General features: G+C 35.8%; 2 protein-coding genes and 1 long non-coding RNA gene across 3 annotated transcripts; all 3 read left to right on the plus strand.

The window, feature by feature from the left end:
- Positions 1-1979: 1979 nt before the first annotated feature.
- On the plus strand, positions 1980-2697 carry LOC136814182 (uncharacterized). Its single transcript, XR_010847604.1, has 2 exons — positions 1980-2101; positions 2622-2697. It is a non-coding gene; the product is annotated as an uncharacterized lncRNA (long non-coding RNA).
- A 1788-nt stretch (positions 2698-4485) lies between these two features.
- Positions 4486-11850, plus strand: LOC136814161 (uncharacterized). The gene is made up of 10 exons (XM_067070675.1): positions 4486-4501; positions 5173-5354; positions 5686-5859; positions 6514-6696; positions 7132-7314; positions 7754-7927; positions 9281-9458; positions 10030-10224; positions 10956-11081; positions 11672-11850. Exons 1-10 carry the CDS (start codon positions 4486-4488, stop codon positions 11752-11754), a joined length of 1494 nt encoding a protein of 497 aa, XP_066926776.1. The 3' UTR covers positions 11755-11850.
- A 7445-nt stretch (positions 11851-19295) lies between these two features.
- LOC136814240 (creatinase-like) lies at positions 19296-24742 on the plus strand. The gene is made up of 6 exons (XM_067070756.1): positions 19296-19495; positions 19946-20145; positions 20756-21022; positions 21608-21751; positions 22844-22958; positions 23938-24742. The coding sequence occupies exons 1-6, from the start codon at positions 19335-19337 to the stop codon at positions 24380-24382; spliced, it is 1332 nt and encodes a 443-aa protein (XP_066926857.1). The 5' UTR covers positions 19296-19334; the 3' UTR covers positions 24383-24742.
- Positions 24743-27216: the final 2474 nt, after the last annotated feature.

The raw sequence follows: 27216 nt of genomic DNA on the forward strand, positions 1-27216 counted from the left end.
TCGATACTACACTATTGTTAAGTTGTATGGCACAGTAGTGTAGCGGGTATCAATTTTGACGGGCCATCTATTCGGTGCTGTGACTGACTTCACTAAATAACTAGGCGAATGTACTTCGTGCCCGGGCTAGTCATATCAAGTGAGGGTCCAACCTAGTGGTTCGCATCGGATTGACGTATTTGTGTGTCGGTATCGCAAGATGACAGGCATTATAAATCATAGCGAAAACGGTTCTAAAAAGACGACTCCTAGACCAATCAATATAGGCCAAGGCGCTAGTTAAGAAGAGAGCCTTACTACTACCGCACTATTCTTGAGCTAGTTCAAAATTCATTATCTTAACTGGGGACAGAATGATTGAAATAAGATTATAATTCTCTGTGTTCAATCAATAGATATTCAATGCCCAAGATGATTAAAAATGTTTATGACTTATGACTTAAAAAATTCATAAAATTCGCATAAATTATGAGAGTTTAACTTTATATACCGGGTGACCCACGAAAAAGTTCAGACGTTTCTCGACGTCTTGAGGCCGAACAAATGTCCCAAAGTGCTTGGATTTTAGATATTTAGAAAGTAGATATCCTAACTTAAAATTTGAGCTATCACTTTTTAAATTTGACCAATTTGTTCTCTACTAATGAGCTTTTAAAGTCAAAATTCACTTTTCGGAAAGTGTAAAAAACACATAAAAAAGGGGTATCAAATTTGGTATTTTTAGACGTTTTTGATATACAGTTTTTGAAAAAAATCTGAAAAATCTACAAAAGCGCCAATTTTTATAAAAACTAGTCTTGTTTTAAACAAAAATTACTTTTAAAGGTGTTTTTATTAATTATTAATGTCATAAAACTCGTTAGATAAGTCAATTTGTAAGTGATTTTCTAATTGATTGCATAAATTTAATACCTCTTTTTTACGTGTTTTTTACACTTTCCGAAAAGTGAATTTTGACTTTAAAAGCTCATAAGTAGAGAACAAGTTGGTCAAATTTAAAAAGTGATAACTCAAATTTTAAGTTAGGATATCTACTTTCTAAATATCAAAACTCCAAGCACTTTGGGACATTTGTTCGGCCTCAAGATGTCAGGAAACATCTGAACTTTTTAGTGGGTCACCTATAAATTTGTTCGCTTTTTTGGGAAACACTGTATGTATTTATGAACACCAGGACAGCAAAAAAATCCACGTTTGTGATCTTTTATTAACTTAACGGGAACGAAATTTCCCCTATTATTGGCTTGAAACCTGACCGGTCTTGGGGTCCTGGTCCGATGTCCGGGTCTTAATTTTACCCAAAAAAAAAAGTTAATCTCAGTTGATTTTAAGTTTTCAGCAAGTTTTTCAAGTATCAGCTATTCGAAAAAAAATACACGTTTGTTTTTTATAAGAACATGCAAAATATATGAAGCCTTCGGATTTTCTTAACTTTTTGAGATTTAAGCCTAAAATGTTCTTAACTTAACATGTTCTTATTTTCCTAGGAAATAGGGTGTTTTTGAGTCAACAAAGCCTTAAAATGTTCTTAACTTATTCCTAATATTTTGGCCAGCGAAGCCTTATGTTCTGATATAGTTTGTTCTTATAAAATAAACGTGTATACAGAAACAAGTTTTGAAAAATCAACATATCAAACTGTTGCAAAAACTTTGCGATATTTTTGTCATTTTTATTTACATTATTTACAAAGCTGGTCAAAAAATGAAAACCAAATATTTTCATTAAATTTCTTAAAACAATTAGGTATCAAAGAGCATCTAAACATTTCTATGATGGGTAATTTCATCAGCTGGTCAAACCATCCAACCTACACTTTAAAAATATTTGCTGAAAGTGAACCTTCCCATCATCACGCTTATTTGGAAACCAACGAAGGAGAGAAAGGCGAAGATCTTGACTAATCAGAAAGCGAGAAATGCCAGATATGGACTGTAAGTGCTCTCCTACACTGAGTATAAGAAATGAGGGATTTCAAAATGACACCCGGGGCAAAGTACGAAATTCGAATTGATGTATATAATACCCCGATTAAAGTGAAGAAGCAGTCATTAATAAAGTGTCTGGTGTGACTGACGGAGACAAAATAAATTCAAAAAAGGTAATTTGAAAGGGTTTTCTGAGTAATTTTACGGATTTTGGAAAGCCAAGTACGAAAGAACTTTTAATTTTATTTTTGCAACTGTTTATAAATGAAAAATTGACGAAGATTCAAAACAGTTTTATGAAAAGAAGCGAAATTGAATAATAGAAAAAACTGTCCAGTTTTTAATCGCCTGAATTATTGATCGCTCCAATTCGATCATGAATCCAATAATTTCTTCGATGAGAAAATTTCAAATTATGAAAATGTTTTTATACAATCTTTTTTCGGATTACAGAAAAGATGCGAATAATAGAAGCTTCCAATTAAAGCTGGCAACACGTTGTTTTTTCAACTAAAAACGTTTTTGGAGCGTGATCGAATGTATGTGACATTGTTTCGAAATGTGTGCCGTAATGAGGTAGAAAGCGTAATCTAAGTACTTTCGGAGTACGAATTTTTAATTCTAACCATATTTTTCCAATTCTTTCTTTAAATTATTTGGATTTTATATTTTTAATTTTCCTTAAATTATTAGATGAAGATAATCGCCTGTTTAGCCGTTGTGCTATGCATCATCCAATGCACGTACGCCGATGGAACAACTGCAAGTCCGCAAAAGAAAACATGCAGTGACTTATTACGGACCAAGCCGTAAGTTTTTTCCTAAGTTTTTTTCCGTAAAATCTTTAGGGAACAAAAAATTGTTCATGTTTTATTAAGTTACACAAGGTCCGCCATTACGGAAGTTAACGTTCGATTTGCGTATAAGATCGCCTCACAGATATCTTACATAAAAAACTACTATCGAAAATTAAATGACGAAACAAACGAAATTTTCCCCGGCCTTAATGCGTTTACCAAGCGTGACGAAGCGAAAGAAATTTTAAGCCGCGGCAGTTCAATCAAAATAATGTGCCATCTTTCTTGAGTATACCACATTAGTACCACAGTTCGGTACCGGTAATTTTTTCAATTAAACAAAAAAAAGAAGGAGGCAAGAGAATGGACTTTATCGATCAAATTGCTGGCCTTAAAAAGGCTTCCAGGCAATTGTTTGCTACCGTTGAAAGCTTTAGGTCTCAGATTTCTAGAGACATTAATGTGAAATGTAGTTGTTCTGAGCTACGGTCAGTTGTTTGATGAAAGCTAAAATGAAGTTGATGAAAAGCCCTTTTTGGTGACAAGTGCCCTGAGTAGGACAGGTCTTTTAGGGTAAGTTTTAAGGGTTCCAATAATGGGTTGATATGTGAAACGATGCATAGAAGAGCTTTAAACAATGAGAAACACGAATCTTTTTAGGCGATATCCGAGCATTTCAGCCGTATAATTAAAAGAGTTTTTCAAAAGTTATTTACGAAAATTTGTCCGCAATTCTTTTTGTTTCAAGGTTCCTCTCCCTCGTTATCCCTCCAAGTCTACGAATCGATTTTATATTTTCGTAGACATGTGACTCATTACAAAAGCTCGTTGATCGTTTGAAAGAAGCAAAAAGTACAATTCAAGATGCTATCGATGCTGCGGTGAAAGCTCACGTTCAGACCAAAGAAGAAATCAAGAAATATGTCAAAAATTTCATCGCCCAAAGAATCCAATGTGAAAAGATCTTGTCGGAGCGTAAGTTTATCGAATATTCGTTTCTGACGTTTTAGTCATACGGGGTATAACTTGAGTACAAATTTTAATATTCTTTTCTATTATCTAAAATGTAAACTTTTATATTTCAAACTTACTCATTTTTTGCAATTTTAATAACTTCGAAGAAAAAAAAACCCGCAAAAGAATTTAAAAAGCAAAGCTTTTTGAAAATATAAAATAAGAAGTTTACTTTATAAATGGTTTTCTCCTTCCTCACTTGATATTTTAGGTCAACCATAGTCTAAATGAACAAAAAAACTAAATTCTCAAAAAGTCTGAAGATCGTGTCGCCCAATTTCATATTGAATAAAAAATAGCTAAAATATTTTCGTTTTGGGCAACTGACCTCTAAGCCAATTTTGAGATCAGCTTCTCACGAGTGTGGCAAATAGATGAATTATCATTGGAGTAAGGGTTTAAACATGTTGATCGCGGCTTCGTCGTATTTTAGTTACGTGTACTAACTTTCGAAAACGAGACAAGATGAGCATTTTTAATATCACGGCTTCCTGGCGAGATAAAATCTTTTACCTTAGTTTTCTGACAGTTAAAGCTTTAGGCACCTTTCAGCCCTGAACAAAGTAGATATTAAGAGTCAACCTAAAAACAAACAAAGCGAGAATTGAAATCTTCCCTGTATGAAAATCGAGATCCGCTTAAAGGTTGTTACCTGAACTACAAAGGTGTGAGAGCATAGGCGAGGGTAATCGGACATGCGCCTGATGACGACTTGTTTGGTCCAATTTTGAAATTTTTTGAAGATTATGCATCTATCCAACAGTAAGCCGTTATGGAGGTGCAATAATGTTCCGTTTTCCATGATCCATTTCAATGTGAAATGGCCTATTAACTGTGAAATGGTTTCGAGTTACTGAGGTTCGGTATGGAAAGTATTACTGTACCGCATAGGCCTAATTTTACCTTTTCAATTGTAATTTTTGCTTATTCCATCCAGAGGTGTACTGTTTTTGGTGCAGTTGCCAAGCAATTAAATTGACCAAACAGCAATGGCAAACAAGCCATGAAAAGCTGTTTCCACCGGTAAGAAGGCGCAAAACAGTTTACCAAGAAGTCTTGAAGTCCTCCAAGGAGATATTGACCTGTGACCGAATCCTTGGAGCTGAGGTGAGACAAATTTAAGTACGGTTAGAAAGGTAAAATACCCTTAACTGCCGAATTTAAACCCGGCAAATTTTTTTTTCAAGCCATCCGCCGATTGAAATTTTCTCTGAAAAAACTTTTTCGAACATCCGCTAAATATTCTTGTCATTCTTTTCCTTTTAAGGTATTTTCAACATCAAAGTGGTAGAGTTTCTAACCGGGTTGGGGGGTCCATGGTCGCAAAAGGGACAGCGTTTCAAAAGGGTACCCAAGTTCGAAAACTTACATATGCAGCCCAGGAAAAAATCTTCGATTGTCTCAAAGTGGGCCATCACTATAAATCCTTTAAGCTTGCAAGAATTTGGGATCAGCTTTGGATAAATTTCATGAACAACGTCAACTTATTAAAGAAGCCATCCTCGATGTTGCCATGAAACATTACAATAATACCAAAAATCTCTTGGGACTTGTTCAAGAAGAGCTGGCGAAAAGAATCACTAACTTCCAATGTAGCTCTGTCATGCCTGCTGATGTAAGTAGTATTATAACCTTGAAAAATTTTCTTCAACTTTTTAGTAGTGCTTAATTGGTCTGAAAACCACCAAAGATATTTTAGGACGTGCTGAAGAGAATGGTTCTAAGATTTTTAAATAATAGCAATTTGGAAACCAGTAGAATTTGCAAAGAGAATTTTACTAAACGGGCAAAATCTTTTCCAGCAGTCATTAAGGTAGGGGATCCAGCTACGGTGCACGAGGTTATGGGTTCGATCCCCAGCCGGACCGTCTCTGCATGATGATGTCGCAAACTTACTTTTACTTAATTTTTTCCTAAGGCAAATTTTCTCTACTATTTTTACTCAGCTTTGTACCAAAATTATGGAAATTGCAACCCACTTAAAAATCAGTACCGACAAAGTTCGTGAAGCCATTGAATTAGCTGTTATGAATGGTTTGAGTACTGCAAACGCTATCTACAAATTCACCTTGGACTTTTTGACTGACCTTATCTCATGTGATAAAATCTTATCCCCAACCGTAAGTGACTTATTCATTTTTTATGATAGATTATCTTTTCATTCTGTCAACGTTGCGCCAAGGCAGCTTGAAGGCGATTAGGTTCCAGTTCACCAGAACGACCTCATAAGTCTCAAGCCATTGCATTGACGCGTTAGCATACCTTATCGGGGAAAACTTCGTCGGGGAAAATTTTCGTTGGTGAAAGTTTTCGTCGGGGAAAAATTCGTCACTTGCTGGTAGTTGGTAAACGCATTAAGGCCGGGGAAAATATTCGTCACTTGTCCAAAATTTCGTCACTTTTCCCCGACGAAGTTTTCCCCGATAAGGTATGTAGATATTTTCCAATCTTTCGAACCCGAACCTCTTCTTTTAGCATAGAGAATGAAAATATTAATGCCATATACAAAATACATAAAATAAACTGTAATAACCTTTGGAGCTGGCACACAACGTTGTTTCAACGTCCATCTAACGTTATATGGACGTTGGGAACATTAGATGGACGTTGAAACAACGTTGTGTGCCAGCTGGGTTTGGAGATCATACATTTATGATATACCTAGGTCATTTTTCTAACGGAAACATCCGAAAAAAGCCGAGATTTGACCACTGTCTATCGAAAATTTTTCAATGGCCGTAACTAGTCTTAATTTTTCTTCCTTGTTACACTAGGCATGTGCCAACTTTGTTGAAGCCACTAAGAAATTCAAAGAACAAACCAAACTCATCAAACAAGCGATCATGGATGCTGTCGAACAGAAGATTACAAACGCTAAGGAAATCACCAAATACGTTGCTAACAAAATCATTGAGATGGCTGTCAACTTTGAATGTACTGATGTCATGCCACAAAAGGTATTCGATTATTCAGTACCAAATTACAGTAAACTCGTGCTTATTCGGACTTCTATTATTCGAAATCCTCTATAATTCGAACTTGTTTCCAGTTCCCGTCAAGGAGAAACCGTTTCAAAAAACTTTCTATAATTCGAATCTTTTTGTAAATCGAAGAAATAAGATTCCCCATTCCAGTTCGAAAAAGGAAGAGTCAACGAACTGTATTACCCCCCATCTTCCAACAATTATTTTGAGCCAGAGGTATTAATCTCAACGCTGACAGTTGGGGATGGGCCCACGTGATGTGTCTCAGATAAAAATTGGAAGATTGCAGGTGCCTAATAAATATCCCCGTTTGCTAAACCTTTTTTTGATAGAGATTTTGATGAAACTATGCTGGTTTAGTATTTGTATTCTCATTCAGATTAATGCACATTTATAATGTCTTTTTAGCAATGTGATCTTTTATTCAAAATTGCTGGACGTTTTCACATTCGTACCAAAGAATTGATTCGAGTTCTCAAACAGGCTATTGTAGATGGTAAAAGTACTGTAAAAGCCATTTATGATGTAACCATCAAAGCTCTGGTCAATGAAGCAAAGAACTTGACATGTGAAGAAATGATCGACCCAACCGTAAGTAGTATAAATTTCTTGGTATTGCATCATTTCAAGGGTAAACAAACACTATGGTTCAACTCGCTGAAAGATTATGCGTACTGAAAAACACAAATTAATCGTTTGCAAGTAACACTGAAAGCACTCTGTTTGTGTTTGTTTCTATTTAATTATTTTGGCGTAATACGGTCTGGAAATCGAGACTAAACTGTATTTGTAAAGTTTCTTCCAGAAAAACCCTCGATTACTGTATGTTCGATTCGCCATACTCCTTTTGAAGCACTGGACCACACCTCTGATGTAGAATTGTCTCTCTTCTCAGTGTGACCCCTCTACATAGATTTATTACTTTAGGAACTTAGTTTATAGATTTTCTAACTATTTAGTAACTGACGATCGCAGTCTGTAGTATGTTTTAATTTTAAAAAGATTAATTTATTACTTTTGTGTGTTACAGGTTTGTGCCGTTCTAGACAACTTTGCTTCCAAATTGAAAGAAACAAAAGATGACGTCACAAATGCTGTACGAACAGCTATTGCCCAAGGAATGACCACTATCCAAGATATTAGAGCTTACGTTAGAAATCTTTTGGTCGATGAAAAATCATGCTACGACTTCTTCAGAAGCCACGTAAGTTGAATATACCTTTTCGACCGTAGCCGCCAATTGCCGCGCGGGCAATTTTTTGTCCGTTTGTCCTAAAACCGTCCCAGTCTTTTTTTCACACCTAAAGACGATAGAAAAAGGTGTAAAAAAGGAATTGGATCAAGTTTCGGGTGGTAAAAGGGACAAAAAAATGCCCGCACGGCAATTGGCGGCTACGGTCGAAAAGTTAAATGCACTGAGCTTCATGTAGTCTGAATCGCAGACCTCAACAAAACCACATGTAGTATAAGGAGCACAAATCCGTTAGTGGATGCCAGTAGCCTAATCTTGCTAACCATACGTGTTGGTTGTTGAAATATTCATTATTAGCGCTTTTTGATGCTAGTAAACATTTAAAAATACTTCGCGGATAAGACCATATTAAATTTCCATTGGGACTTAATTAGTATATGTAATCACATGATAACGAGTGCAATTCGAATATAATTGCACGAGTGATTTTTTTGTTATTAATTTTCCGAGTCCGAAAGGACGAGGGAAATTTTCGAATTGTACGAGTTATTATGTGATTACGAGCTAATCGCACAATGGCTTTCACTACTTTTTCCCAGTTAGGAAAGTAAATTACAGAAATTACACTGAGAGTTTTATATTTTTCTCTTCTCTTTATGTCTTTTTTTTATTGTTGTTTATTGATTTTCTTTCTCACAAAATAAATTTTGAATGCAATTAAAACGTTCGATGCAAAAAAAAATGTAGGAAAAAACATTAAAATCAATTTTGTAAACATTGGCGCGGCATTGGAGAATTGGAGAGTGTGATTAACAATTAATTGCTCTCTACAGGATGCAATTAACGATTAATTGCTCTCTTTGAGGGCGTGCCAAATAAGAAAAAATAACCCATCGTGCGATTACGCGGATAACACCCGAATCCGCGAAATCCACGAAACTTAATCCCATTAAAGTATCAGTTTTAGCCTACGAATTTTTCCCCAGGGTGTAAAGACGGTTTTTTAAAGAAATTAAGTCTTCCAGTTACTGCAATTCCGCTAGTTTCTGTCGAATGTGGCACATGAACCTAGACTTGAGTCGTTTATAATGCGTGTAATACAGTAGTATAGGCGTTATATGATAATACGATTATTGTTACGGGATTTAGTTTGTATAAACAAGACTAAAATTGCTCCCCCCCATTACTTTTTGCTTTATTTCTACTATGTCTGAATTAGTCGTCTAGCTTGAGCTAACTTCATTTCACTAACTGGCGCAAAAAACTACTTTTTAGTATCTAAAGATTAGAACCCGTGGCAGGCGCTTCCAAGGAAGTTACAGAGCTTTTCGATCGGAGAGTTTCAGTATAATTCCTTTTTTTCAGCTTGTTTGTAAATCTATTCAACTTGGAGCTTGGATCAAAGGAGTGACTTTTGACCGTGTGATCAACAAGATCAAAGAACTTTATGCTAACGGAGTCACAACTATCAAAGGAATCCGACAAAAATTGCGAGAGATTTTCGGAATCAGTACGCCAGACAGAAGACGCAAATCTGCCATCGGTATATTAGTTTATATGATGTTCGGGGAAATTCCCCCGGTGAATTTCTACCCAGTGAATACCTACCCTATGTGAATCCCCCCTAGTGTATTCTCACCCGGAAAAATTTCCCCCACCAATTTTATCGGTTGGTTGCCAGGCAAATTTAGACTGTAGCTCAGTTATAGCCTTCCCTCATTTTTAGTAGGTAGAAAGTTGGCTGTATAAAGTCAATATTATGGTGCCTTTTAAACGCAAATACATTGGCATCTTTCAATTTTTTCAAGCTAAATTACTTTGTATTGGCTAATAAAATAATGAAAAGGTGAATAATAAAAGTTTCGTTGTGCGTTGGACAAGCCAGCTGGTCACTTGCTTTTTGTCCGAAATTCCGACAAAAAGTTCACCTGCTGTCTCAAAATTCTTTTTGCAATCTTGATAATATATCTTTCAATCACTAAAAATGACCTTTGTATTTCCAGTGAAGACTTGCTGAAATTCTAAAATAATCAGAGAAAAATAATCAAGATTTTTTCTATAATATGGCTGTGTTACAAAACTAAACCAATTCAAATTTGGACTGTACTTTATAGGTATCTTAGCTACAAAAGATGAAATCGTCGACTTGGCTATGCAAATTGTTGGTGGAATTATGAAATTCAGTCAAAAAGCTACAGAAAACATCAGAGCTGACATTCGCAAATTGGTTGAATCAGGAAAGATGCGTCTCACTAACATGTACTCCAAAGTGAAAGAATTGATCCAGAAATATAATCCACTTAGTGACGGTAAAAACCATTTATTGATTTTAAGTTTACTCTCGTTTAAAGGTTTTTTTTTAAATAAGAGTGATATCGTTTGCTTCCTCGTCAACTTTGAGATATTGAATTGATAAGGATGTGGAGCAAGATTGGTCAGAAAGAGGAAAAGAAAAACATTTTTTTTGTTTATATCAGCACAATATAACAATAGGCAGACACTGTCCTGATATTAAATATGTGTCTGATATGAAACGGGAAAAATAATACCTTTAAATTTTCATAGTAGTGAACCGTAAAAATAGAGTATTCAGCTACAGTGCACAAGATAATGGGTTCAATTCCTAGCTGGGTCATACCAAAGACTCAAAAATTGCACTTGTAGCCTCCTAATTAATGCTCAGCAATTAAAGAGAAAGACCGAGGGTAACCGGAGTAATCCAGCTTTTTTATAAACATGATAACGTTTATAAGCATATACAGACTCAGTTTTTGTTGCCTAAACATTTGGTGCTATTGTTTAGAACGATAGAATGCTAAGCATAATGCGAGTCTGATATAGTGACAGACACTTGCTTATAAAAATTAACATGTAAGTGCATTTTCTAAACAGTTTCAAGTTCATAACCATGGGCCAAGGTATCATCTAGCCTATTTTTTAAGAGTTTAGTTTTGTTCATCTCTTCATTTTTTTTTGGATAAGATGTATTATTAGTTATTGCTTCTTAACAAAAATTACTTATTTCATTCTTCCAATATAGAATTCGAGGATGAAGTTCCATCAGATATGAAGAGTCTTTCCGAAACATACAAAGCTGCACGTAAAGCTTTAGCATTGGCTATCCAACGTATTATTTTGATTGCCAAACGAGCTGGAATGAAATCAGGTAAAATGATTGTCTTAAGGCCGGTCTCCACTTGCACGCGCTGCGATTGCACCTTTTGGCTTCAACTCTTTTTGCTTGGAAAAAAAATTACGTCATCAGAATGTAGCACGCGCTCGAAAAAAAAGTTGAATACATTTCAACTTTTTTCAACCGTTACGTCAGATTGTACCAATGGAATTGCTTCATTTTTCTTTTGACCAATAGCGTGGTAGCTTTACTCGAGAAAGTACGATCACAGCGTGCACAAGTGGAGACCAGCCTTTATTTTTGTTTTTCATTTCCAAAACGTTTTCTTAAATGAACCAATAAGAAATATCCTGTCAACCAGGGATAACATTTCATTGCAGTCCACACTTTAATAATTCAATTGAGACTGTCTGTATATAAAGCTACAACCTGCCACAAATTAATACCCAGGCAATAATTTCATCATTCTTTAAACCTGGGGTTTACCTATGTGAAAAGGAGCCTTCGGTACGCCTTATTTACTGTTGCTGGAAGACTTATTAATGGAAGGACCTATCCCGAATGCATTCGGAGGGCTAATATCTATTTGAAGACTTATTAACTGCTTTTCTTATATTTTACAGAGGCATTGATGAAGATGATCAAAGACTTGTTGTACAAAGAAGGAGTCAAAGATCTTAACAACGCAATGTTGTCTGCTTTCTAAACGTCTCAAAGAGTGGTTCCAACGTAAATTTTATTCTCGTGTATTTTTATAATAATACTTATCGTTGAAAAATATATCATGCTTACTAATCATAAAGTGTCATTAAAAATAGCCCTTTTTTACGGCAATGTACTTTAAAAACACTCTGATTCATTGCTGGAAAACCACTTTCTAGTTATTTCTTGGCTTGAGAGAGGGATAACCAGTGGGCTACTGATGTAGGGTCACTACTAATGTGCAATAATGCCAGATATCTAGCCACTCGACCAAAATATTACAATATAAAGAAACACGTGAAGAATTTGAAACGCAGTCAATTTTAATGAGATTGTTTATGAAATTCTATAGGTAGCATCAAACAAGTCGTGTCAGAACGAACAACTTACGCGACTGGAGTTCAACTAAAGACCTCCCAGGAAAACTCAATGTGCCTGGGAGTTGAGGTTTCTCTCGTTGAAGCTCCTACTTTTGGGGGTTCATAAGACTAATTAAGTAACATTTTATGAGCATGTTAAAAAATGCTTGTAACAACTATTAGAAACACTACGAAAACTTGATTCGATAATTTGGGAATCAAATTGAAGTTTGAAGCCTTCTGGTCAAAAAAAATGCACAAACGAAAAGGCTCGCTCCTAATAATCTGAGGGGTTGGAATAAACAGAGAGATAGAATTTTTCAAATAATAATAAAGGCGTGGTAATTATAACGAGTTTGTAAACGTTTAGGACTATAACCCGATTCCGCGTGACTTCATTTTCACCCACGATCAAGCTATTTTTTATCAGAATTGAAATGGTAGAAAGATTATGTACATGATGGTTTAGTAACAACTTGATAACAACTCAAAGTCTTCAAATATTTCCCGTTTGGACCTGTATATAGTTTTTTGTTTCGTGGGTGAAATTTATGTCAGTTAGGAACAGGCAGCTTGCTTGAAGTTTACTTGAAGATAGTGCCTGACTGGATTTTGCCGAATCGGTCTTTTAACGAGAAAGCTATGATAGCACCTACTCAATTCTATGGAGAAAATGAAAACCAGTACCCTTAACGTCGGTAGTCGATTGACACAATATATTATGTAGAAAGGACAACGAAGGTCTACCATTTATGCAAAAATGCCTGAAATAGACGAAAATCGAATTTCATTCTGACATTTTGACATCTGTCAAATAAAAGAAGCTCTGACAAAATTATAACCTGGGAAACAAGAATTTGATAACGCGTAGTATATTCTATTATTCTATGCGACTTTATTGCTTTATTGATTCAACTCTGAGGCTACAAACTGAAAACTAACTGAAAAATCCAACATTGATTGATGTTCAAACAGGGTCAACTTGATCATATTTCATGTTTTTTCGAAATGTTTGACTCAAAATATTTAAGTTGTTAAAGCTAATTTTAGTCAATCCTGGAGGAGGAGCTATATCCTTAAAACGTTAGAGTAAAAAAAATAAGAGGCGATTTGTTCCAAAATCAATCTTCTTGTTCCGTTCCATAGAGAGCCGGCCGAGCTGGCCGTGAACCTCATAAAAAAGATGTCTAGAAATTCTACAATAAACCATTCTCGAAATACATATTACCCAACCTCGTCTCCGTGTATCTCAGGCTTTATTTACGCTACTGATTGACACCAGAGAATTATCTAGGGTCATACAGTAAAGCATAAGAAAGCTGATAATACGCATGGAACGAGGTTGCATAATACCATTATTGGTCTCGTTTTCATATTTGAAGGTCATTAGACATTAGTGTTTATGAGCGCTGACGCTCAAAAATAAAAAACCGAAAATAATATTTTGGTACTGCCCTTAAAGTAATACAAATGTTTAAAAGTCCTTTAAATTTCTAAAACATTGCGTGAGATGCTCAATGATCTTGATACGACTTGTCAAGAGAATAATATATCATTTCGGTTGGAAAGCAGGAAATGAAACACTTATGAAAAACGCCCAATACTTGGAATGTAATATAATAATATGTCTGAAACGTTTTTTAAAAACATATGTTTAAACATGTTTCTATGAGGCATTGTACATACACCTCTGACCTTCCTTCCTTTAAGTATTTCCTACCGTGAACAACGGATCAGAGTCACGCTTGTAACAGTTTCATGAAATTGTTCTATTGTATTATTAAGATATATCCACATGATGCACTCATAGGATACTAAAACAATATCTTCAATAGTTTTGTTTTGAATTTTTACGAAAATTTGTTTATGCAGTTGTGTAAACCAAAAATTTGAAACAATCGAAATTTTGATTTTTCACACACACCTACTAACCTACCCCTGAGAATAATAGTGAATAATAGAATGAATTGAACAGTGTGGAAAGGGGTCTGACCCCCCCTCTTTTTAAACTATCCCCCTTCCTTGCTATCCCCCCCCCTTTTTCATGAAATTTCTGACCCCCCCCCTTCTTCATTTATTTGGAAGGTGTCATCCCCCCCTTAAGAAAGGAACTATGGAAACATTTCTCAAAAAACCTCAAAAAGACTTAAGTATCAAACCTGCAAGTTCTTTCTGGAATGTGTGACTTTAGACCATCGGATTCTTGCACAGATATCTGTAGGTCACTTCGGGCTTTTTTAAAAAACGAGCCTAAATCATGGAAGGATGTTCTCATAAATGATAAACTGATAGGATTTCGTACTTCATACTCAATTGGTGTGAAATCCTAAATTCTAACAAGAAGCCGAAGCAGTACGACATAACAGTAGTCGAGTGTTTGTTTGAAATGCCCCCCCCCCCCCGCGGCCTAAACTAGAACGTCTCCCTGAAATCGCAGCAAAGATTCGTTCAAAAATAGTTGAAACATTAGTCAAGTAAACACAAACAAACACTTTGGTAGTACATTATTATGTAAAATTCTAAGGGTATACTTCGGGTGTGTGAACATAGTAAATAGAATTATGACATAATACAAAAAAACATTTTGATATGAAACTCCTTAACCAAAGATGCGAGACATCATGGCGTATTCCTTGACACTCGAACGACACTTGGAGGAGAGTATTGGTCACGAGGTCAAACTTGGTCGCTACACGTTACAACACCTGGAGCATCTATCCACACTGTTGCAGTAGCGTAGACAGGAGGGGCGCAAAATTTGTGTAGGAGAGCAGATTTTTATGACACTCTAATTATCTTTTTACATTATGAATAGATGATTACTGTGTCATAAAAATCTGCTCTCCAACACAAATTTTGCGCCCCCTTGTCTACGCTACTGGGTTAGATAAGTGTAATAGTATCCAATCCCCTCACATGGTAAGAGTAGTCGAAGGTGCGTTTACTGCATCAAACTCGGGTCTCACAGAAAGGGGTCAAGAGCGGCGACTACAACACCACTGCTTTTCCTAAGCCAAACGAAAGGGAAAAGTACTAGCTGTAGCTTTGAAATGAACAAAAAAAGCGGTGATGATGATCATATGACTAAACATATCCGTTGCATTGCCTTGATTTCGAGAAACAAGGGAAAAATACAACCCGTAAAATATTTCGAGGAGGGAAGCAAAGGGGCAAACAACACCTGCGAAGCTTCTGATTGGCCAAGCGCTGAAATTCTATTATAATGTCACGTGACCTAGGTAGGATTTCCTACCTAACCTCGGTACACTTTTCAGCCAAAGTACGCCATCTAGCCCTTCGGGCTTTATAAATCTTTGACCTCTAACACATCATGGTCCTCAAAATCTTAAATTTAACCTAACATACACTATGTGAAATTACATACAAAGCAAAGTTATAATAGCAAAATATTTTTTGACAGCTTAATCAACAGATTTCTGCTTCCTTCAATATGACGTGTATAATTTCTTACATAAGCTCTTGTGTATTATACATTTATTTACTTAGTCAAAAATAAGCCTTGAATTAAATTTTATTACTGCTATAAATCAACATGACATTATCACGCAAGGTAACTTAATAGCATGAAGATGAAATTTCTTTCTAGTGAAATTAGCAATAAAGATTCTTGTATTCGAAACCTGAGAATTCAATGGATATAACGCAGAAAATGTGAAATCGATGATGCTACCCGGGGGGGCACTGGGTTTGCGGACTGACGGTATGTGCGGGCTAAAAATTGGCTTTTAAAATTGCACCCTTACAGTGCAGCAAAAATCAGTGAAAATCATACCCTTAGAGTGCATTTTCCCCCAAATTTTCGATCCCGCACATACCCGTCGGTCCTTTTGGCCAGCTGCCCCCCCCGGGTGATGCTATAAAGAAAAGGATGAAATTACCAAATTGTTGAACAATAATATCAATTCGTTTTTTGATCAAACTTGCCAAACTTGTAAATCCAGTACAAAATTTGAAAGCAAGTTAAGGCGAAATGTTGATGAAGCAACACCCCGAAGAAGATCAAACCTACAGGAATTGACTTAATAAGGAAGCTGTATGCTCTTCGACATGGGTGCAAACACAAAGAGTCAAAAATCAGCATCTGGTCATATCTAGGGCATATTGATATCTGAGTATTGAATATCCCAAGTATTCCTTGGCTTCATGCCAATTTGGAAAATAAAATCCTACAGTTCTGACAAGAATTGTATTTCTTGTTTGAAAATTGATTAGGGGGTTAGGAACACCCGCAATAGGGCATGATATAAAAGAAGAAAATCGACATCTATTTCAGTAAGAGTTAGTTTGGAAATTGATCAACACCTATGACGAATTCAGTTGCTTTTGAATGTCGATCAAGTCATTTCATGAAAGGTTGTACAAGGCTTCATGAATTTATAAGGTAACGCATATTCTGAAATACTTTATTTACGTGATACTATGGTTAAGCAAGAGATACAAGTAGTAAAAGTAAGTCTTGCAACCGCTATCAGAGGCGACCCGAAGGCTCCTCTTTCGATAGATATATACCCGAAAGTAGGACAGGAGGGGCACAAAATTTGCATAGGAGAGCAGATTTTTATTACACTGTAATTATCTATTCATAATATAAAATGATAATTATTGTGTCCTAGAAATATGCTCTCCTCCAAAAATTTTGATCCCCTCCTGTCTACGCTACTGACTACCTGAAAGTAGGGGAGGAGGCCACTTTTTCTTTCTGGTTTGTTCTACTTACTCTTGATCCTACTCTTTAATTGAGTACCGAGCAGAGATGCATCAAGTACAGTTGACGCTCACTAATTCGATCTTCAAGGGGAATTGGATATTCATCGAATAAGGGATCGTATCGATTAGTACAGCGTCGGATAGGAAAGTTTCTTGTTGACAGCGACTTGAAATTTCATCGAATAAGGGAGCATATCGAATAGTAGAACGTCGAATTAGAGACCGTCAACTGTACCATTTTTTTACTAAATACGAAGTCTTTGATGTTCACTTGGCAATTCAACGGAAGTGGGTTCAATCCAATGGGAATAACCGGAAGTTAGAGGCGAATTATTAGCTCTCCAAATCAAGAGAGTATGACACAGAGGCTTTAGAATAACACAATATTTCAGATGACGGATAGAATCAAGGACTTTGTTTGTTCTCCCAAATCGTAAAAAACATTTTCCAAAATCTCAATCTATTTATGTGAGAACACGTGTATTGCACATCTATCGGGACTCCGTAACGGCTTCCCGATGGTTGAAACCACTGACCTTATTATATCACTGGACCAAGCTATATCCACCATCTTTGATCGAAGTTTTTCGAAAGTTGGTACCCGCAAAGAAGCCATTATAGTGTTTGAAACTTTGCCTACCGACAAACGGCGCTACTCACTAGTGTACAAGCGAAATAAAAGATCTAGCGCTCTCTCCGCGGGTACCGATTTCAAAAAAACTCCGATCATAATATTTTGCTTGAGTAACTTGGACCAGGGATATATAAAGGTCAGTGGTTGAAACCCGAAAAAAAATCCAATTTCAGACTAACAGAAAGTCGTTATCGAATCGCAGAGGGCCTGATTACCCATAATTCCTTTCGATTGTGAAATTTCTAATATCGCTCGCTGTTTTAGGATAAAGTACCTTTTAACACTTTTGTGCTCTGAATATAGACTATTTCTCTACTTTCATGTTTCAGTTCACATACTTGCATTTTTATAGTAAACAAGAGAACTTGACTGTGTTGGTTGTTCTTAATATCTTAGAAATTAAAACCCAATTCTTTCGTTGCGCGTTACTTTGAACTAACTTAAAATCAACAGATCTTTTTCTGAAAATATGATGCCGATATTGTTCTTAGAATTTTGGTTAGAATTTAATCTTCTCATAAAATTGTTCTTATAAAAAAATCTACATTTTTATCTATTTTTCAAAAAATAAGAGAATCTGCTACACAATAACAAAAGTCTTCATGAAAAATTTAACTGTTTCAAGAAAAAGGGTTTCTACTTTTTTCAAACTGTGAGAAACACTACCTGGATATGTGTGTAGCTGATATTTTACTGGAATAAAAAAGAAACTTTTTGGATTTGAGCAATATGTAACAGCGTATAACGTTCGATGAAACATGTGTAGAGGCTTTTGCCGGTTGGAATAAAAATAACATTTGTTTGAATTTCTTATTATATGTGCTTGTATTTATTTCGTTATGTAGGAAGTTAAAAGTATTTGAAACTTGATACCAACGGTTATGTGATTATTAATTAAATTCTTATGAAAATGAGAACTCGATATTTTATAGCAACGAATATCATAAAAGTGGTAGACTTTCTCTAAAGTAAGTTCCTCTCAAACGAACGATATAGATATTACCTTAAACCTTCGGCTTAAAGCGGGCCTAGGTTGACTACCCCTTTCTCACTTCATCACCTTTCCCAAAGAAAATGATTGCAAATCGTGAGTTGCAATAATCTATTTCCCTGGCGGCCACTAAAAAACCAGTTGCAATTCGCTGATTTTTCCTATCTCTGAAAATGGTTTACGATATTTGACCAACTAACAATACCCCCTATATACTTTGAAATATATAATGTTCTCGGTTTCTGAGGTTGGGGAACGTTCTCAGAGATGACTTGTTATTGGTTATCTTCTTTGCCTCCCGTATGGAAGACAAGGACTCTGTCCGCAATCGGTGCTATGATTCATTGGTAAGTGAATGCATAACCGCCCTAGTCAGCAAATAAGGTGTAACTAAAGTCATTCATGTAGGATTTGAATCCACTTTTATCAACTTAAGTTTCGCGGCCCACTTGGTTTTCATACAAACGATGGATTGAAAGTAACATTTACCGCTAAAATTCAAAAAATGTAAAACTCAAAAACAAAGAGAGTGATCCACTCTGGCGCAGATTTTACAGCATTACTTTTTCTTGCCTATGAGAGGTTAAAGATTTGCCACTAGCCTTCAGCTTAACACTCCGTGTGGTCAAGCCATGCCTTGTGGAATAACTTGTGTACCTATATTCTGATATAGGGTAAAGGATGTCTGGTAAGTGATTGCACGCTTTGGCGTTTCCTCTCATAAGATAGAAAATTATCCAGGGGTAGCGAGTCCATGTCAAACGCATCATTGGATTTCTTCTCTACTCTTCTCATACAAATTAACTAGCAAAATGTCTCCTTTGAAAATATTTCAGAGTATCTTTAATAAGACAAAGAAAATATAAACAACCATGTTGGCAAAAGCATTTTCCAGAAGATCACTAACCAAATGCTTTAAAAAGACAAACTTAGAATGTATCCGGACCCTGACCGGCCTCAAAACGCCAAGCCAATGTGTCATACAAACACCAAAAGATATGCCGAATTTGATAGATTGCCGTCAAGGAGAAAGGTAATATTTTTTATTTCTTTTAATCATGTATACATATCCAAATCTGTAATGTTGCACTCCCTACGATATCCACTAAAATGAAATTCAGAAATTCCTGATAATGTAAAAGTCTGAAAGGTTAGATTGCAGACAGATGTAACTCATCCCAAGCAAATAAATTGAAGTCAATTCTTCAGCTGTAACTTGAGATTTCGTGCAGATTGATTGTTTCGTGTAATTCAATTTTGAAGCACGTTATAATAGGAGTTTTCGATAAACGGGACTCCTAGACTTTCTCCAAGCCTTTTTTTAAGAACCCCCCTCACTACTGAAAGGAAATCTTAATGACCACCTACATTTTACAGTTTTTTAGGGCACCCTCTTCCCTGAATGGGAAAAAAGCAGTCTCCTCATTAATAATATAAAGATTCGAATTTGATGGAGCTGACAGTTTGTCACTTTCTTTTCTAGGACACCAGGTCTGTTCACATCAGAAGAGATGGACTCACGTTTATCAACCCTCCGTAATAAAATGTCTGAAATGGGAATGGATGCAGTTGTGTTTACCTCATATCACAATATTAATTATTACAGTCAATTTTTGTATTGTTATTTTGGAAGACCTTATGGTTTAGTTATCACTAAAGATAATATTTCAACTATCTCTGCTGGTAAGAATTTTTCTTTAGTCATTGGCCTCGTTTCCATGCATAGCGCACCGTAGGGTAGTTAAACATTCTCATTCAAATTCCTGATGAAACCCAAAAAGAAGGATTGCAGATACGACTCCTCCCCAGGGAAACATTTCTTGGCGCTTTTCCAGGTTCTTTCTGAAGTTTTTTCCAGGCGTACCGGTAAATTATTTTTTTTCTGCGTATAAATGCATAGACAAGTTGCAAAAACCTTGAAACTGACCATCTAACAAGTTGTGTACCTAACAGAGTGTTGGTCTTTAATAAGAAGGCTATCCTAAGGCACTAAATTTACACCTATAATATAAGCCTTGCAGAAATTTCCTTAGTTCCTTAGTAGCTAATCCAGTTGAGCTTTACTAGCTTTCAAGCAGGTACACGTTTGTACACTTTCGTCTTTATAGAATATATTATAACTTTAACATTATTGACCGACAATCTTAACCTCGCTAATAATACGACGAGGTAAAATTAAATTTCGAAATTATACCCTTGACCGGGTCAAAGCCAAGACGTGAAAGATAGAACTGACTAGTAATGGCTAGGATTAGGTATGTAGAGATAATTTTCCTCAAAATTGATTCTATAGGTATCGATTATGGTCAACCTTGGAGGCGCGGTAATAACGCTGAGAGCGTCACATACACGGACTGGGAACGAGATAACTTCTTCAAAGCAGTCAAAGAACTTGTGGGTAACAACCAAAATGTTGGTTTGGAGTATGACCATTGTCATTTACAATACTTTGAAAAATTCCAAAAGGCACTTCCTGAAGCGAAATTTGCAGATATTGGATTACCCACAATGAAATTAAGGATGGTGAAATCGCCGGAAGAAATTGCTGTGATCAGAAATGGTAAGATAATTCTTGTTAGCAATTGGTGATCATTTTATGTCATTTGTTGGAATTTCTGCAACCTACGCTATGAAGATGATTTGATCGGTCGGAAGACGATTCACAAAACTTAGAAACTTATTCATTACATCTATCCGAAGACACGTGTTTCGTTCTGCCAGGAATTATTTATTAGCAAATGAGAAACACAAACATTCGGAAAAGAGAGATATACTGGTTGTCCCAAAAAACTTTACATAAATTTGAATGCTGATATCTTAAGCCAGCATATCTTAAGGACCTTTTAGGGTCTCTTAGGAATTAATCCTTACACGTTTGTGTGAAATTTCAGGAACATTTGATATGTCAATCAAGAAAAATAGGTCAGCGAGTATTGCAAGGCCTAATATCAAACCGGCAAAGAAATGAAAAAAATTGACGTCAATTTGTAGTTTTTTAATCTTAATTTTTTTGGGACACCCGGTAGAATAGAAGATAGGAAATGAAATAGGTGACTTTATGAGATACAACAATACAACATCTTCCAACATAAGTATACACTAAAAAACACCTGCTTAGTTGGCTCACTTTTCTTTGTTATAACAGGTGCACGAATCGCTGACCTTGGCGGATATGCCGTGCGTGAAGCATTGGAGGAAGAAGTACCTGAACACGAAGTTGCTTTACATTCAACAAGGACAATGATCAGAGAGATTGCAAACACATATCCACAGACAGATATTATGGACAGTAAGTTATCATTCATGATATTCATGATGTAATGTTTCCTACGGAAACAACCCGGTTTTTGCCAGTGGTGGCAAATTTAAACTAGACAAAAATCGTTCAAAACTTGCCACTAATGGCAAAAACCGGGGTCTTTCCGTAAACAACATTAAGTCACGAATATCATGAATTCTAAGATTCTTAAATTCATGATATTCATAACGTTATCTTTTATACGGAAACACCCGAAAATCACCGGGCGTTTGCCACTAGTTTTGAATTTTTACATTGAAACTGGTGGTGAACCATAGGCGTAGCGAGATACCCTGCAAAATTTATGGATGAGAGTGGTTTTTACGACAATATAATTATTGTCTTTGATTTATCAAAAGATAATGAATATGTCATAAAACGTCTGCATTCCCTCATAAATTTTGCAGGGTATCTCGCTACGCCTATGAACGCCCTGTGTTTTTCGTGTAATTCCGTGTAAAAGATTACGTCATGAATATCAAGAATATACACCTGTCTACACGGGCGTTATTTTAAGAGTTTTCGCTAGCTGAGCTAAAAAAATAAGGAGAGACTGGTTCGAGTTTGACGTTACTCAAGGAAGTTTCCCGTACTTAATGACACAAATTTCATCCACAAAACAAAAACAATTAAGAAAACTATGTACAGGTCCATAAGGGAAATATTTCTCCAATCTTGTGTTAAACAAAGTGTAACTAAATAACCCAGTACATATTCTTTCTGTTATTTCTCAGAAAGGGAGCTGATTGAGGGTAAAATGAGGTGACACAGAGTCAGTTGCTCAAAATTCCTTGTGCAAAACAAATCAAAATGGGTGCAAGTCAAAAAAGATACAGTTATATCAGATTTTTACTGTCAAACTGCAATTCAGCAGTCCCTAAAACCCGCCCTTACAGTGTATTAAGTTAAAAACAGACCCTTGTAGTGCAGTCTATCAAAAGTACACCCTTACAGTGCATTTCGAGGGTCTCGAAAAACCTACCCTTAAGGGCGGCGCATGCCGTGGGTCGGACCATATGAGTGCCCCCCTCCCGGAGTCTACTCTGACCCTGTCTAAAGAATAATCTTCTGATTCTCATATAGCTTGGACATGGTTTCAATCAGGTATAAACACAGACGGAGCTCACAATCCAGTCACCACAAGAAAAGTCAACAGTGGAGATATTCTCAGTCTAAACTGCTTCCCAATGATACAAGGGTGAGTGCACAAAGACTTTTAAATGGTTTTTTGGTAGTCACTAGTTAATCTCTGAGTAGATCTTTTGCAGGGTTAACGTCCCTATAAGTACAGTGAACTTCCTCTAATTCGAACATCTACAATTCGAACGTTTCGTTATTCGTATTAAAAAAGCGGCCCCTTCAGCTGGAAAGTCGTATAAAATAATTACTGTAATTCGAATCTTCTCTAATTCGAATAAGATTTTCTGTCCCTTTTAAAAGTCAAATTAGTGAGAGTGGACTGTATTGCTCATCAAAAATAATGTGTTTTTAAGAAATTGTTTAAAAAATCCACTTACCTTATTAAGCTATGTGGTGATAAAGATTTGCTTTGTGACATAATTCTCAGAATGTACGATTTCGAATGGTATCTGAAAACCAGAAGTAGATGATATCAATTAGAATAATGTTAATGTCATTTTTACAGTTGAAAGAACACTAAAAATCTTTGAATCTAAAATCAAGAACCTAATTCTCACCCATTATAAACCTGTTTTTGATTTATTTTTGAAGAGGTCTCCCAGCGGCACTACTCACCGCCATCATATCAATTTTTTTGCAGTCATCACGATTACAAAAACCACTAGAATTTATCATCGCACAAAAAAATAGCAACAAAATAGTCCAATCACACATCACACCTCCAATTTTTAGCCCTCCTCATGCCTAAATCTTGATCACGCCACCACACCTAAAAATTTTGGATTTACGCTATTCCCTAAAAAAATACCAATCAGGCAAATGGCCTGGTGGTCTCTTTGAATTATGTGGAAAGCCTCCTTATCCCAAATTATACTAATTCATGTTTTAAAGTTTTGCTACATTACACCTATTTTGAGAACTTAAAAATTCCTTCATTTTCAGGAAGGGGCGGCTTAACCTTACTTTTAGGCTATCAAAAGGAGCCCATGAACAAACCTAAAACGAAAAATACATGACGTTCAAATTTGTCATTTTAGATACTACACAGCGCTTGAGCGTACGTTATTTTTGAACCACGCGTCAGACGCGCACATCAAAGTCTGGGAAGCAAACGTTGAAGTCCACGAACGCGGGCTAGAACTTATCAAGCCTGGAGTCAAATGCTCTGAAATTGCACATGAGCTAAACGAAATCTTCAAGAAACATGATCTTTTGAAATACCGTACATTTGGATATGGTCATTCTTTTGGAAGTTTGTGTCATTATTATGGAAGAGAGGCTGGCCTCGAATTGAGAGAAGACATTGAGACAGTCATAGAACCAAATATGGTAATCTCTATGGAGCCAATGGTAACAATTCCAGAAGGTTTGCCAGGAGCTGGTGGTTACAGAGAACATGATATTACAGTTGTTACTGAAGACGGTAATGAGAACATAACTAAATATCCATATGGACCTGAACATAATATAATCAGAAAATAAGTCTAGTGTTCAATATTGTTGAATGATATATTGTGAATTTTAACTTTATTTTATGCACTTTCAAAGTCGCAGTGAGTTTCTTCATACTCCGTCGTTCTACGAAGGGGACTTGTACTGTAATGAAATTGACTTGGTTAAAAGATTTACCTAACCATTAAAAAAAAACAATTAAGACATTGGCTGTCACATTTCCCAATTCTGCAGATTCAAAAGAAATTGCGCATTTTTTGTTTATGTTTATGTTTATAACTTCAATTATGTACTATATTATATTATAAGCTCTATGAGCCTTACATTTTCTAATAAAAATGATATGATTTAAAAAATAATTAAAAAATCTACATCTACATTTTAAACTTTATAAATTTCTATCAAATTTTATTCAATTTGACATGTTTAAGGTTGAATTTAGTTTTTACCTTGTTCATAGCTTGGAATTTGTTTTGATTCCCTTCCTCCTTCTTTGCACTCCTAACCTTGAGAATTACCAGTGACGTTCTAAGTTTACAATATAGTTGGTGATTGGGATATTATTAGACGATCAGGCATTATCTTTGGACCAAGCTTTGAGACTGAGAAAGACTGAAACTGAAACCCAAGAAATTTTTGACCGCCTGGTTGTCGAATCCCCCTCCTAAAACTGAAAAATCCTTTTCCCAACCCATTTGCTTTTTTCCTACCCAGAAATCCCTAACCTTTATCACAAGCTGGACAATCTATTTTAATACAGCCTTTGACATTATACAAACAGCATTATACATTAAAATGTATTTCCTTAAAAATAAGATAACTAAAATCATCCAAGAGAGAGAAACATCTGTCATAAAGCTGGAGTCAGGCAATCCATTTTTATATACCTTTGACTTTTGCATTGCACACTTAAATTTACTTTATTGTTAAAAAAATGACCAATCATCAATGCGATTAGAGAAAGAAAAAACATGCAAAATGCTAGATAAAATTAAAAGGTGACAGAAAACTATGTTGCACCTTTTTGAAATCCCCTTTTGGAAAATTTGGAAAAAAATTGACCGTTCGAAAGCAACTTTGGTTAAGAGTTTTTTTGAATCTTATTTTAAAGAAGTGGACCTAAATAAATAATTTTAAAAATACATTTTGTTTCTGCACATTTAGCCTTAACCTGAAGTTTCAAAGACTTCAAGGTATTGTTCGCTTAAAATAGGCAGGGCAGAAAGTCAGCCGTCTAAACTAGAGCTTAGAAATAATGCTGGTGTTCCGATCAACATCTGGTAGGTTGAAGTCGCCTCCTACCCATAGACGATGATTTTTGTATTTCTTGCCGGTATTTGTTATTTCTTCTGCTAGTTGTCTGTTTTGTTCTTTAGAGTTATACATGGAACGGTAACATGTTGAGACTATGACAGGTTTCTGGTGTGTTTGTATTTCGACGGTTACAATTTCAGGTACTTTGTTGGGTATTTGGTTAACTTAGAGTCTCTGGTGTAACTAAAAAAGTCTGGTACAGTTTAAAAGGCACAAGGCATAGCATGTGAGTGAATCCTTGTTGACAGACTGTCACAACTTTGGAAACCTAGACAGACACACATAATTAACTTACCATAAAGTCTCTTCAGCAAGCTCCTAGATCTTTCAAAACTACTAAATACTACTAAAAACATCAAAACATCAGCCACATTTATAAACGCTCCCCATAGCCATTTTGTTTGTATACACATGAGCTTGTGTTTTCATGTTGATTTGTTTTCCTTTTTCTGCAAAGTCAGCTTTTTCCATAAATTATGCTCACGCATAGAAAAATATAAAAAATCATGCGAATATTCTGCTCAGTGACTGGGCGTGTTTTAACCAATTTGATTTATTCACATATGCATCAGGGACAAATATCCCTGCAGACGAGTTACCATGAAGTCAGGTAACTTGCATCAGTAGAGGCCAACATGCAGAGCCCTCGATTGAATGACCTAGCTGGTCATTAAAATACAAAGTTAAATCAAAACAAATTCTCCTAATCATGAAAGTGATGTCATAAATAATTATGTTTGATATCATTATTAAATTTGAGATTACATGTCCAGCTGCCATTGAGAAACATCTGAATTCCCACCATTTTAAGATTTATGACCTAGTATGATTTTTTATTATCCAACCACGCTGTTTTATTTACCCGCAATTCTGTCGGTGAGTAACTCGCTAGATTTTAAAATGGTAGAGTAGAGCTACGAGCGGAGCTGCGTAGTTCTTGCACTGTTACATTTGTTTTGAAATTTACTGCTTTGGTTGATCAGGCATTTCATGGCTATGCAAGTTTCCCTCCACTGATGCCCGTCCATCACAGATTTGAGCTAATATTTCAGAGACAAAATAAAATATCAAAAAGTGACTTAGCTCTGACTGATACTTTCTACCACAGTACCAAATCCACAAAAACTTAAGCTCTAATACCTAACACATCCACTTCTATGGTACTTTGAATACAGTTTGCCTTGTTTACGAAACCACGGTACAGATTTGGCACAATTCACCCATTAAATAGATTTGTCACATTCTCCCAAACAACTTATACTGTTTTCATGTCTCTTTTTTTGTCAAATCCCGTAATACCATACTAAAAAGGGGCAATCCAGTCACTCCGCAAAAGTACAACTCCCTTCTTTCGATTAGGCCAGGCCCGATTGATTAGTTTGGTTTGTGTCCTCCAACCGACTCTAAATGGGTGATTTGCATGAAATTGTTCCCAAAGTCTTAAAAAAATCTCAAAATTTTTTTTCTTCAAAAATTTAACTTCTTTTGGTGTTTTTGTATCCTCTAGGGTTTAGGTTTTAAGAAAAAAATAGTTTCATCACACTTTACAA

This window comes from Clytia hemisphaerica, unplaced genomic scaffold (assembly GCF_902728285.1).
Source record: "Clytia hemisphaerica strain Z4C2 unplaced genomic scaffold, Clytia hemisphaerica genome assembly, whole genome shotgun sequence".
In the NCBI taxonomy this organism is placed as follows: domain Eukaryota; kingdom Metazoa; phylum Cnidaria; class Hydrozoa; order Leptothecata; family Clytiidae; genus Clytia; species Clytia hemisphaerica.

Bases quoted from the DNA above. Each gene is read 5' to 3' on its own strand.
- LOC136814161 (XM_067070675.1), top strand. The intron at 10,225-10,955 runs GTAAAAACCATT...CTTCCAATATAG, and splicing joins ATATAATCCACTTAGTGACG to AATTCGAGGATGAAGTTCCA. The intron at 11,082-11,671 runs GTAAAATGATTG...TATATTTTACAG, and splicing joins ACGAGCTGGAATGAAATCAG to AGGCATTGATGAAGATGATC.
- LOC136814240 (XM_067070756.1), top strand. From the start codon at position 19,335: ATGTTGGCAAAAGCATTTTCCAGAAGATCACTAACCAAATGCTTTAAA. The intron at 19,496-19,945 runs GTAATATTTTTT...TTTCTTTTCTAG, and splicing joins GATTGCCGTCAAGGAGAAAG to GACACCAGGTCTGTTCACAT. The intron at 21,752-22,843 runs GTAAGTTATCAT...ATTCTCATATAG, and splicing joins ACAGACAGATATTATGGACA to CTTGGACATGGTTTCAATCA.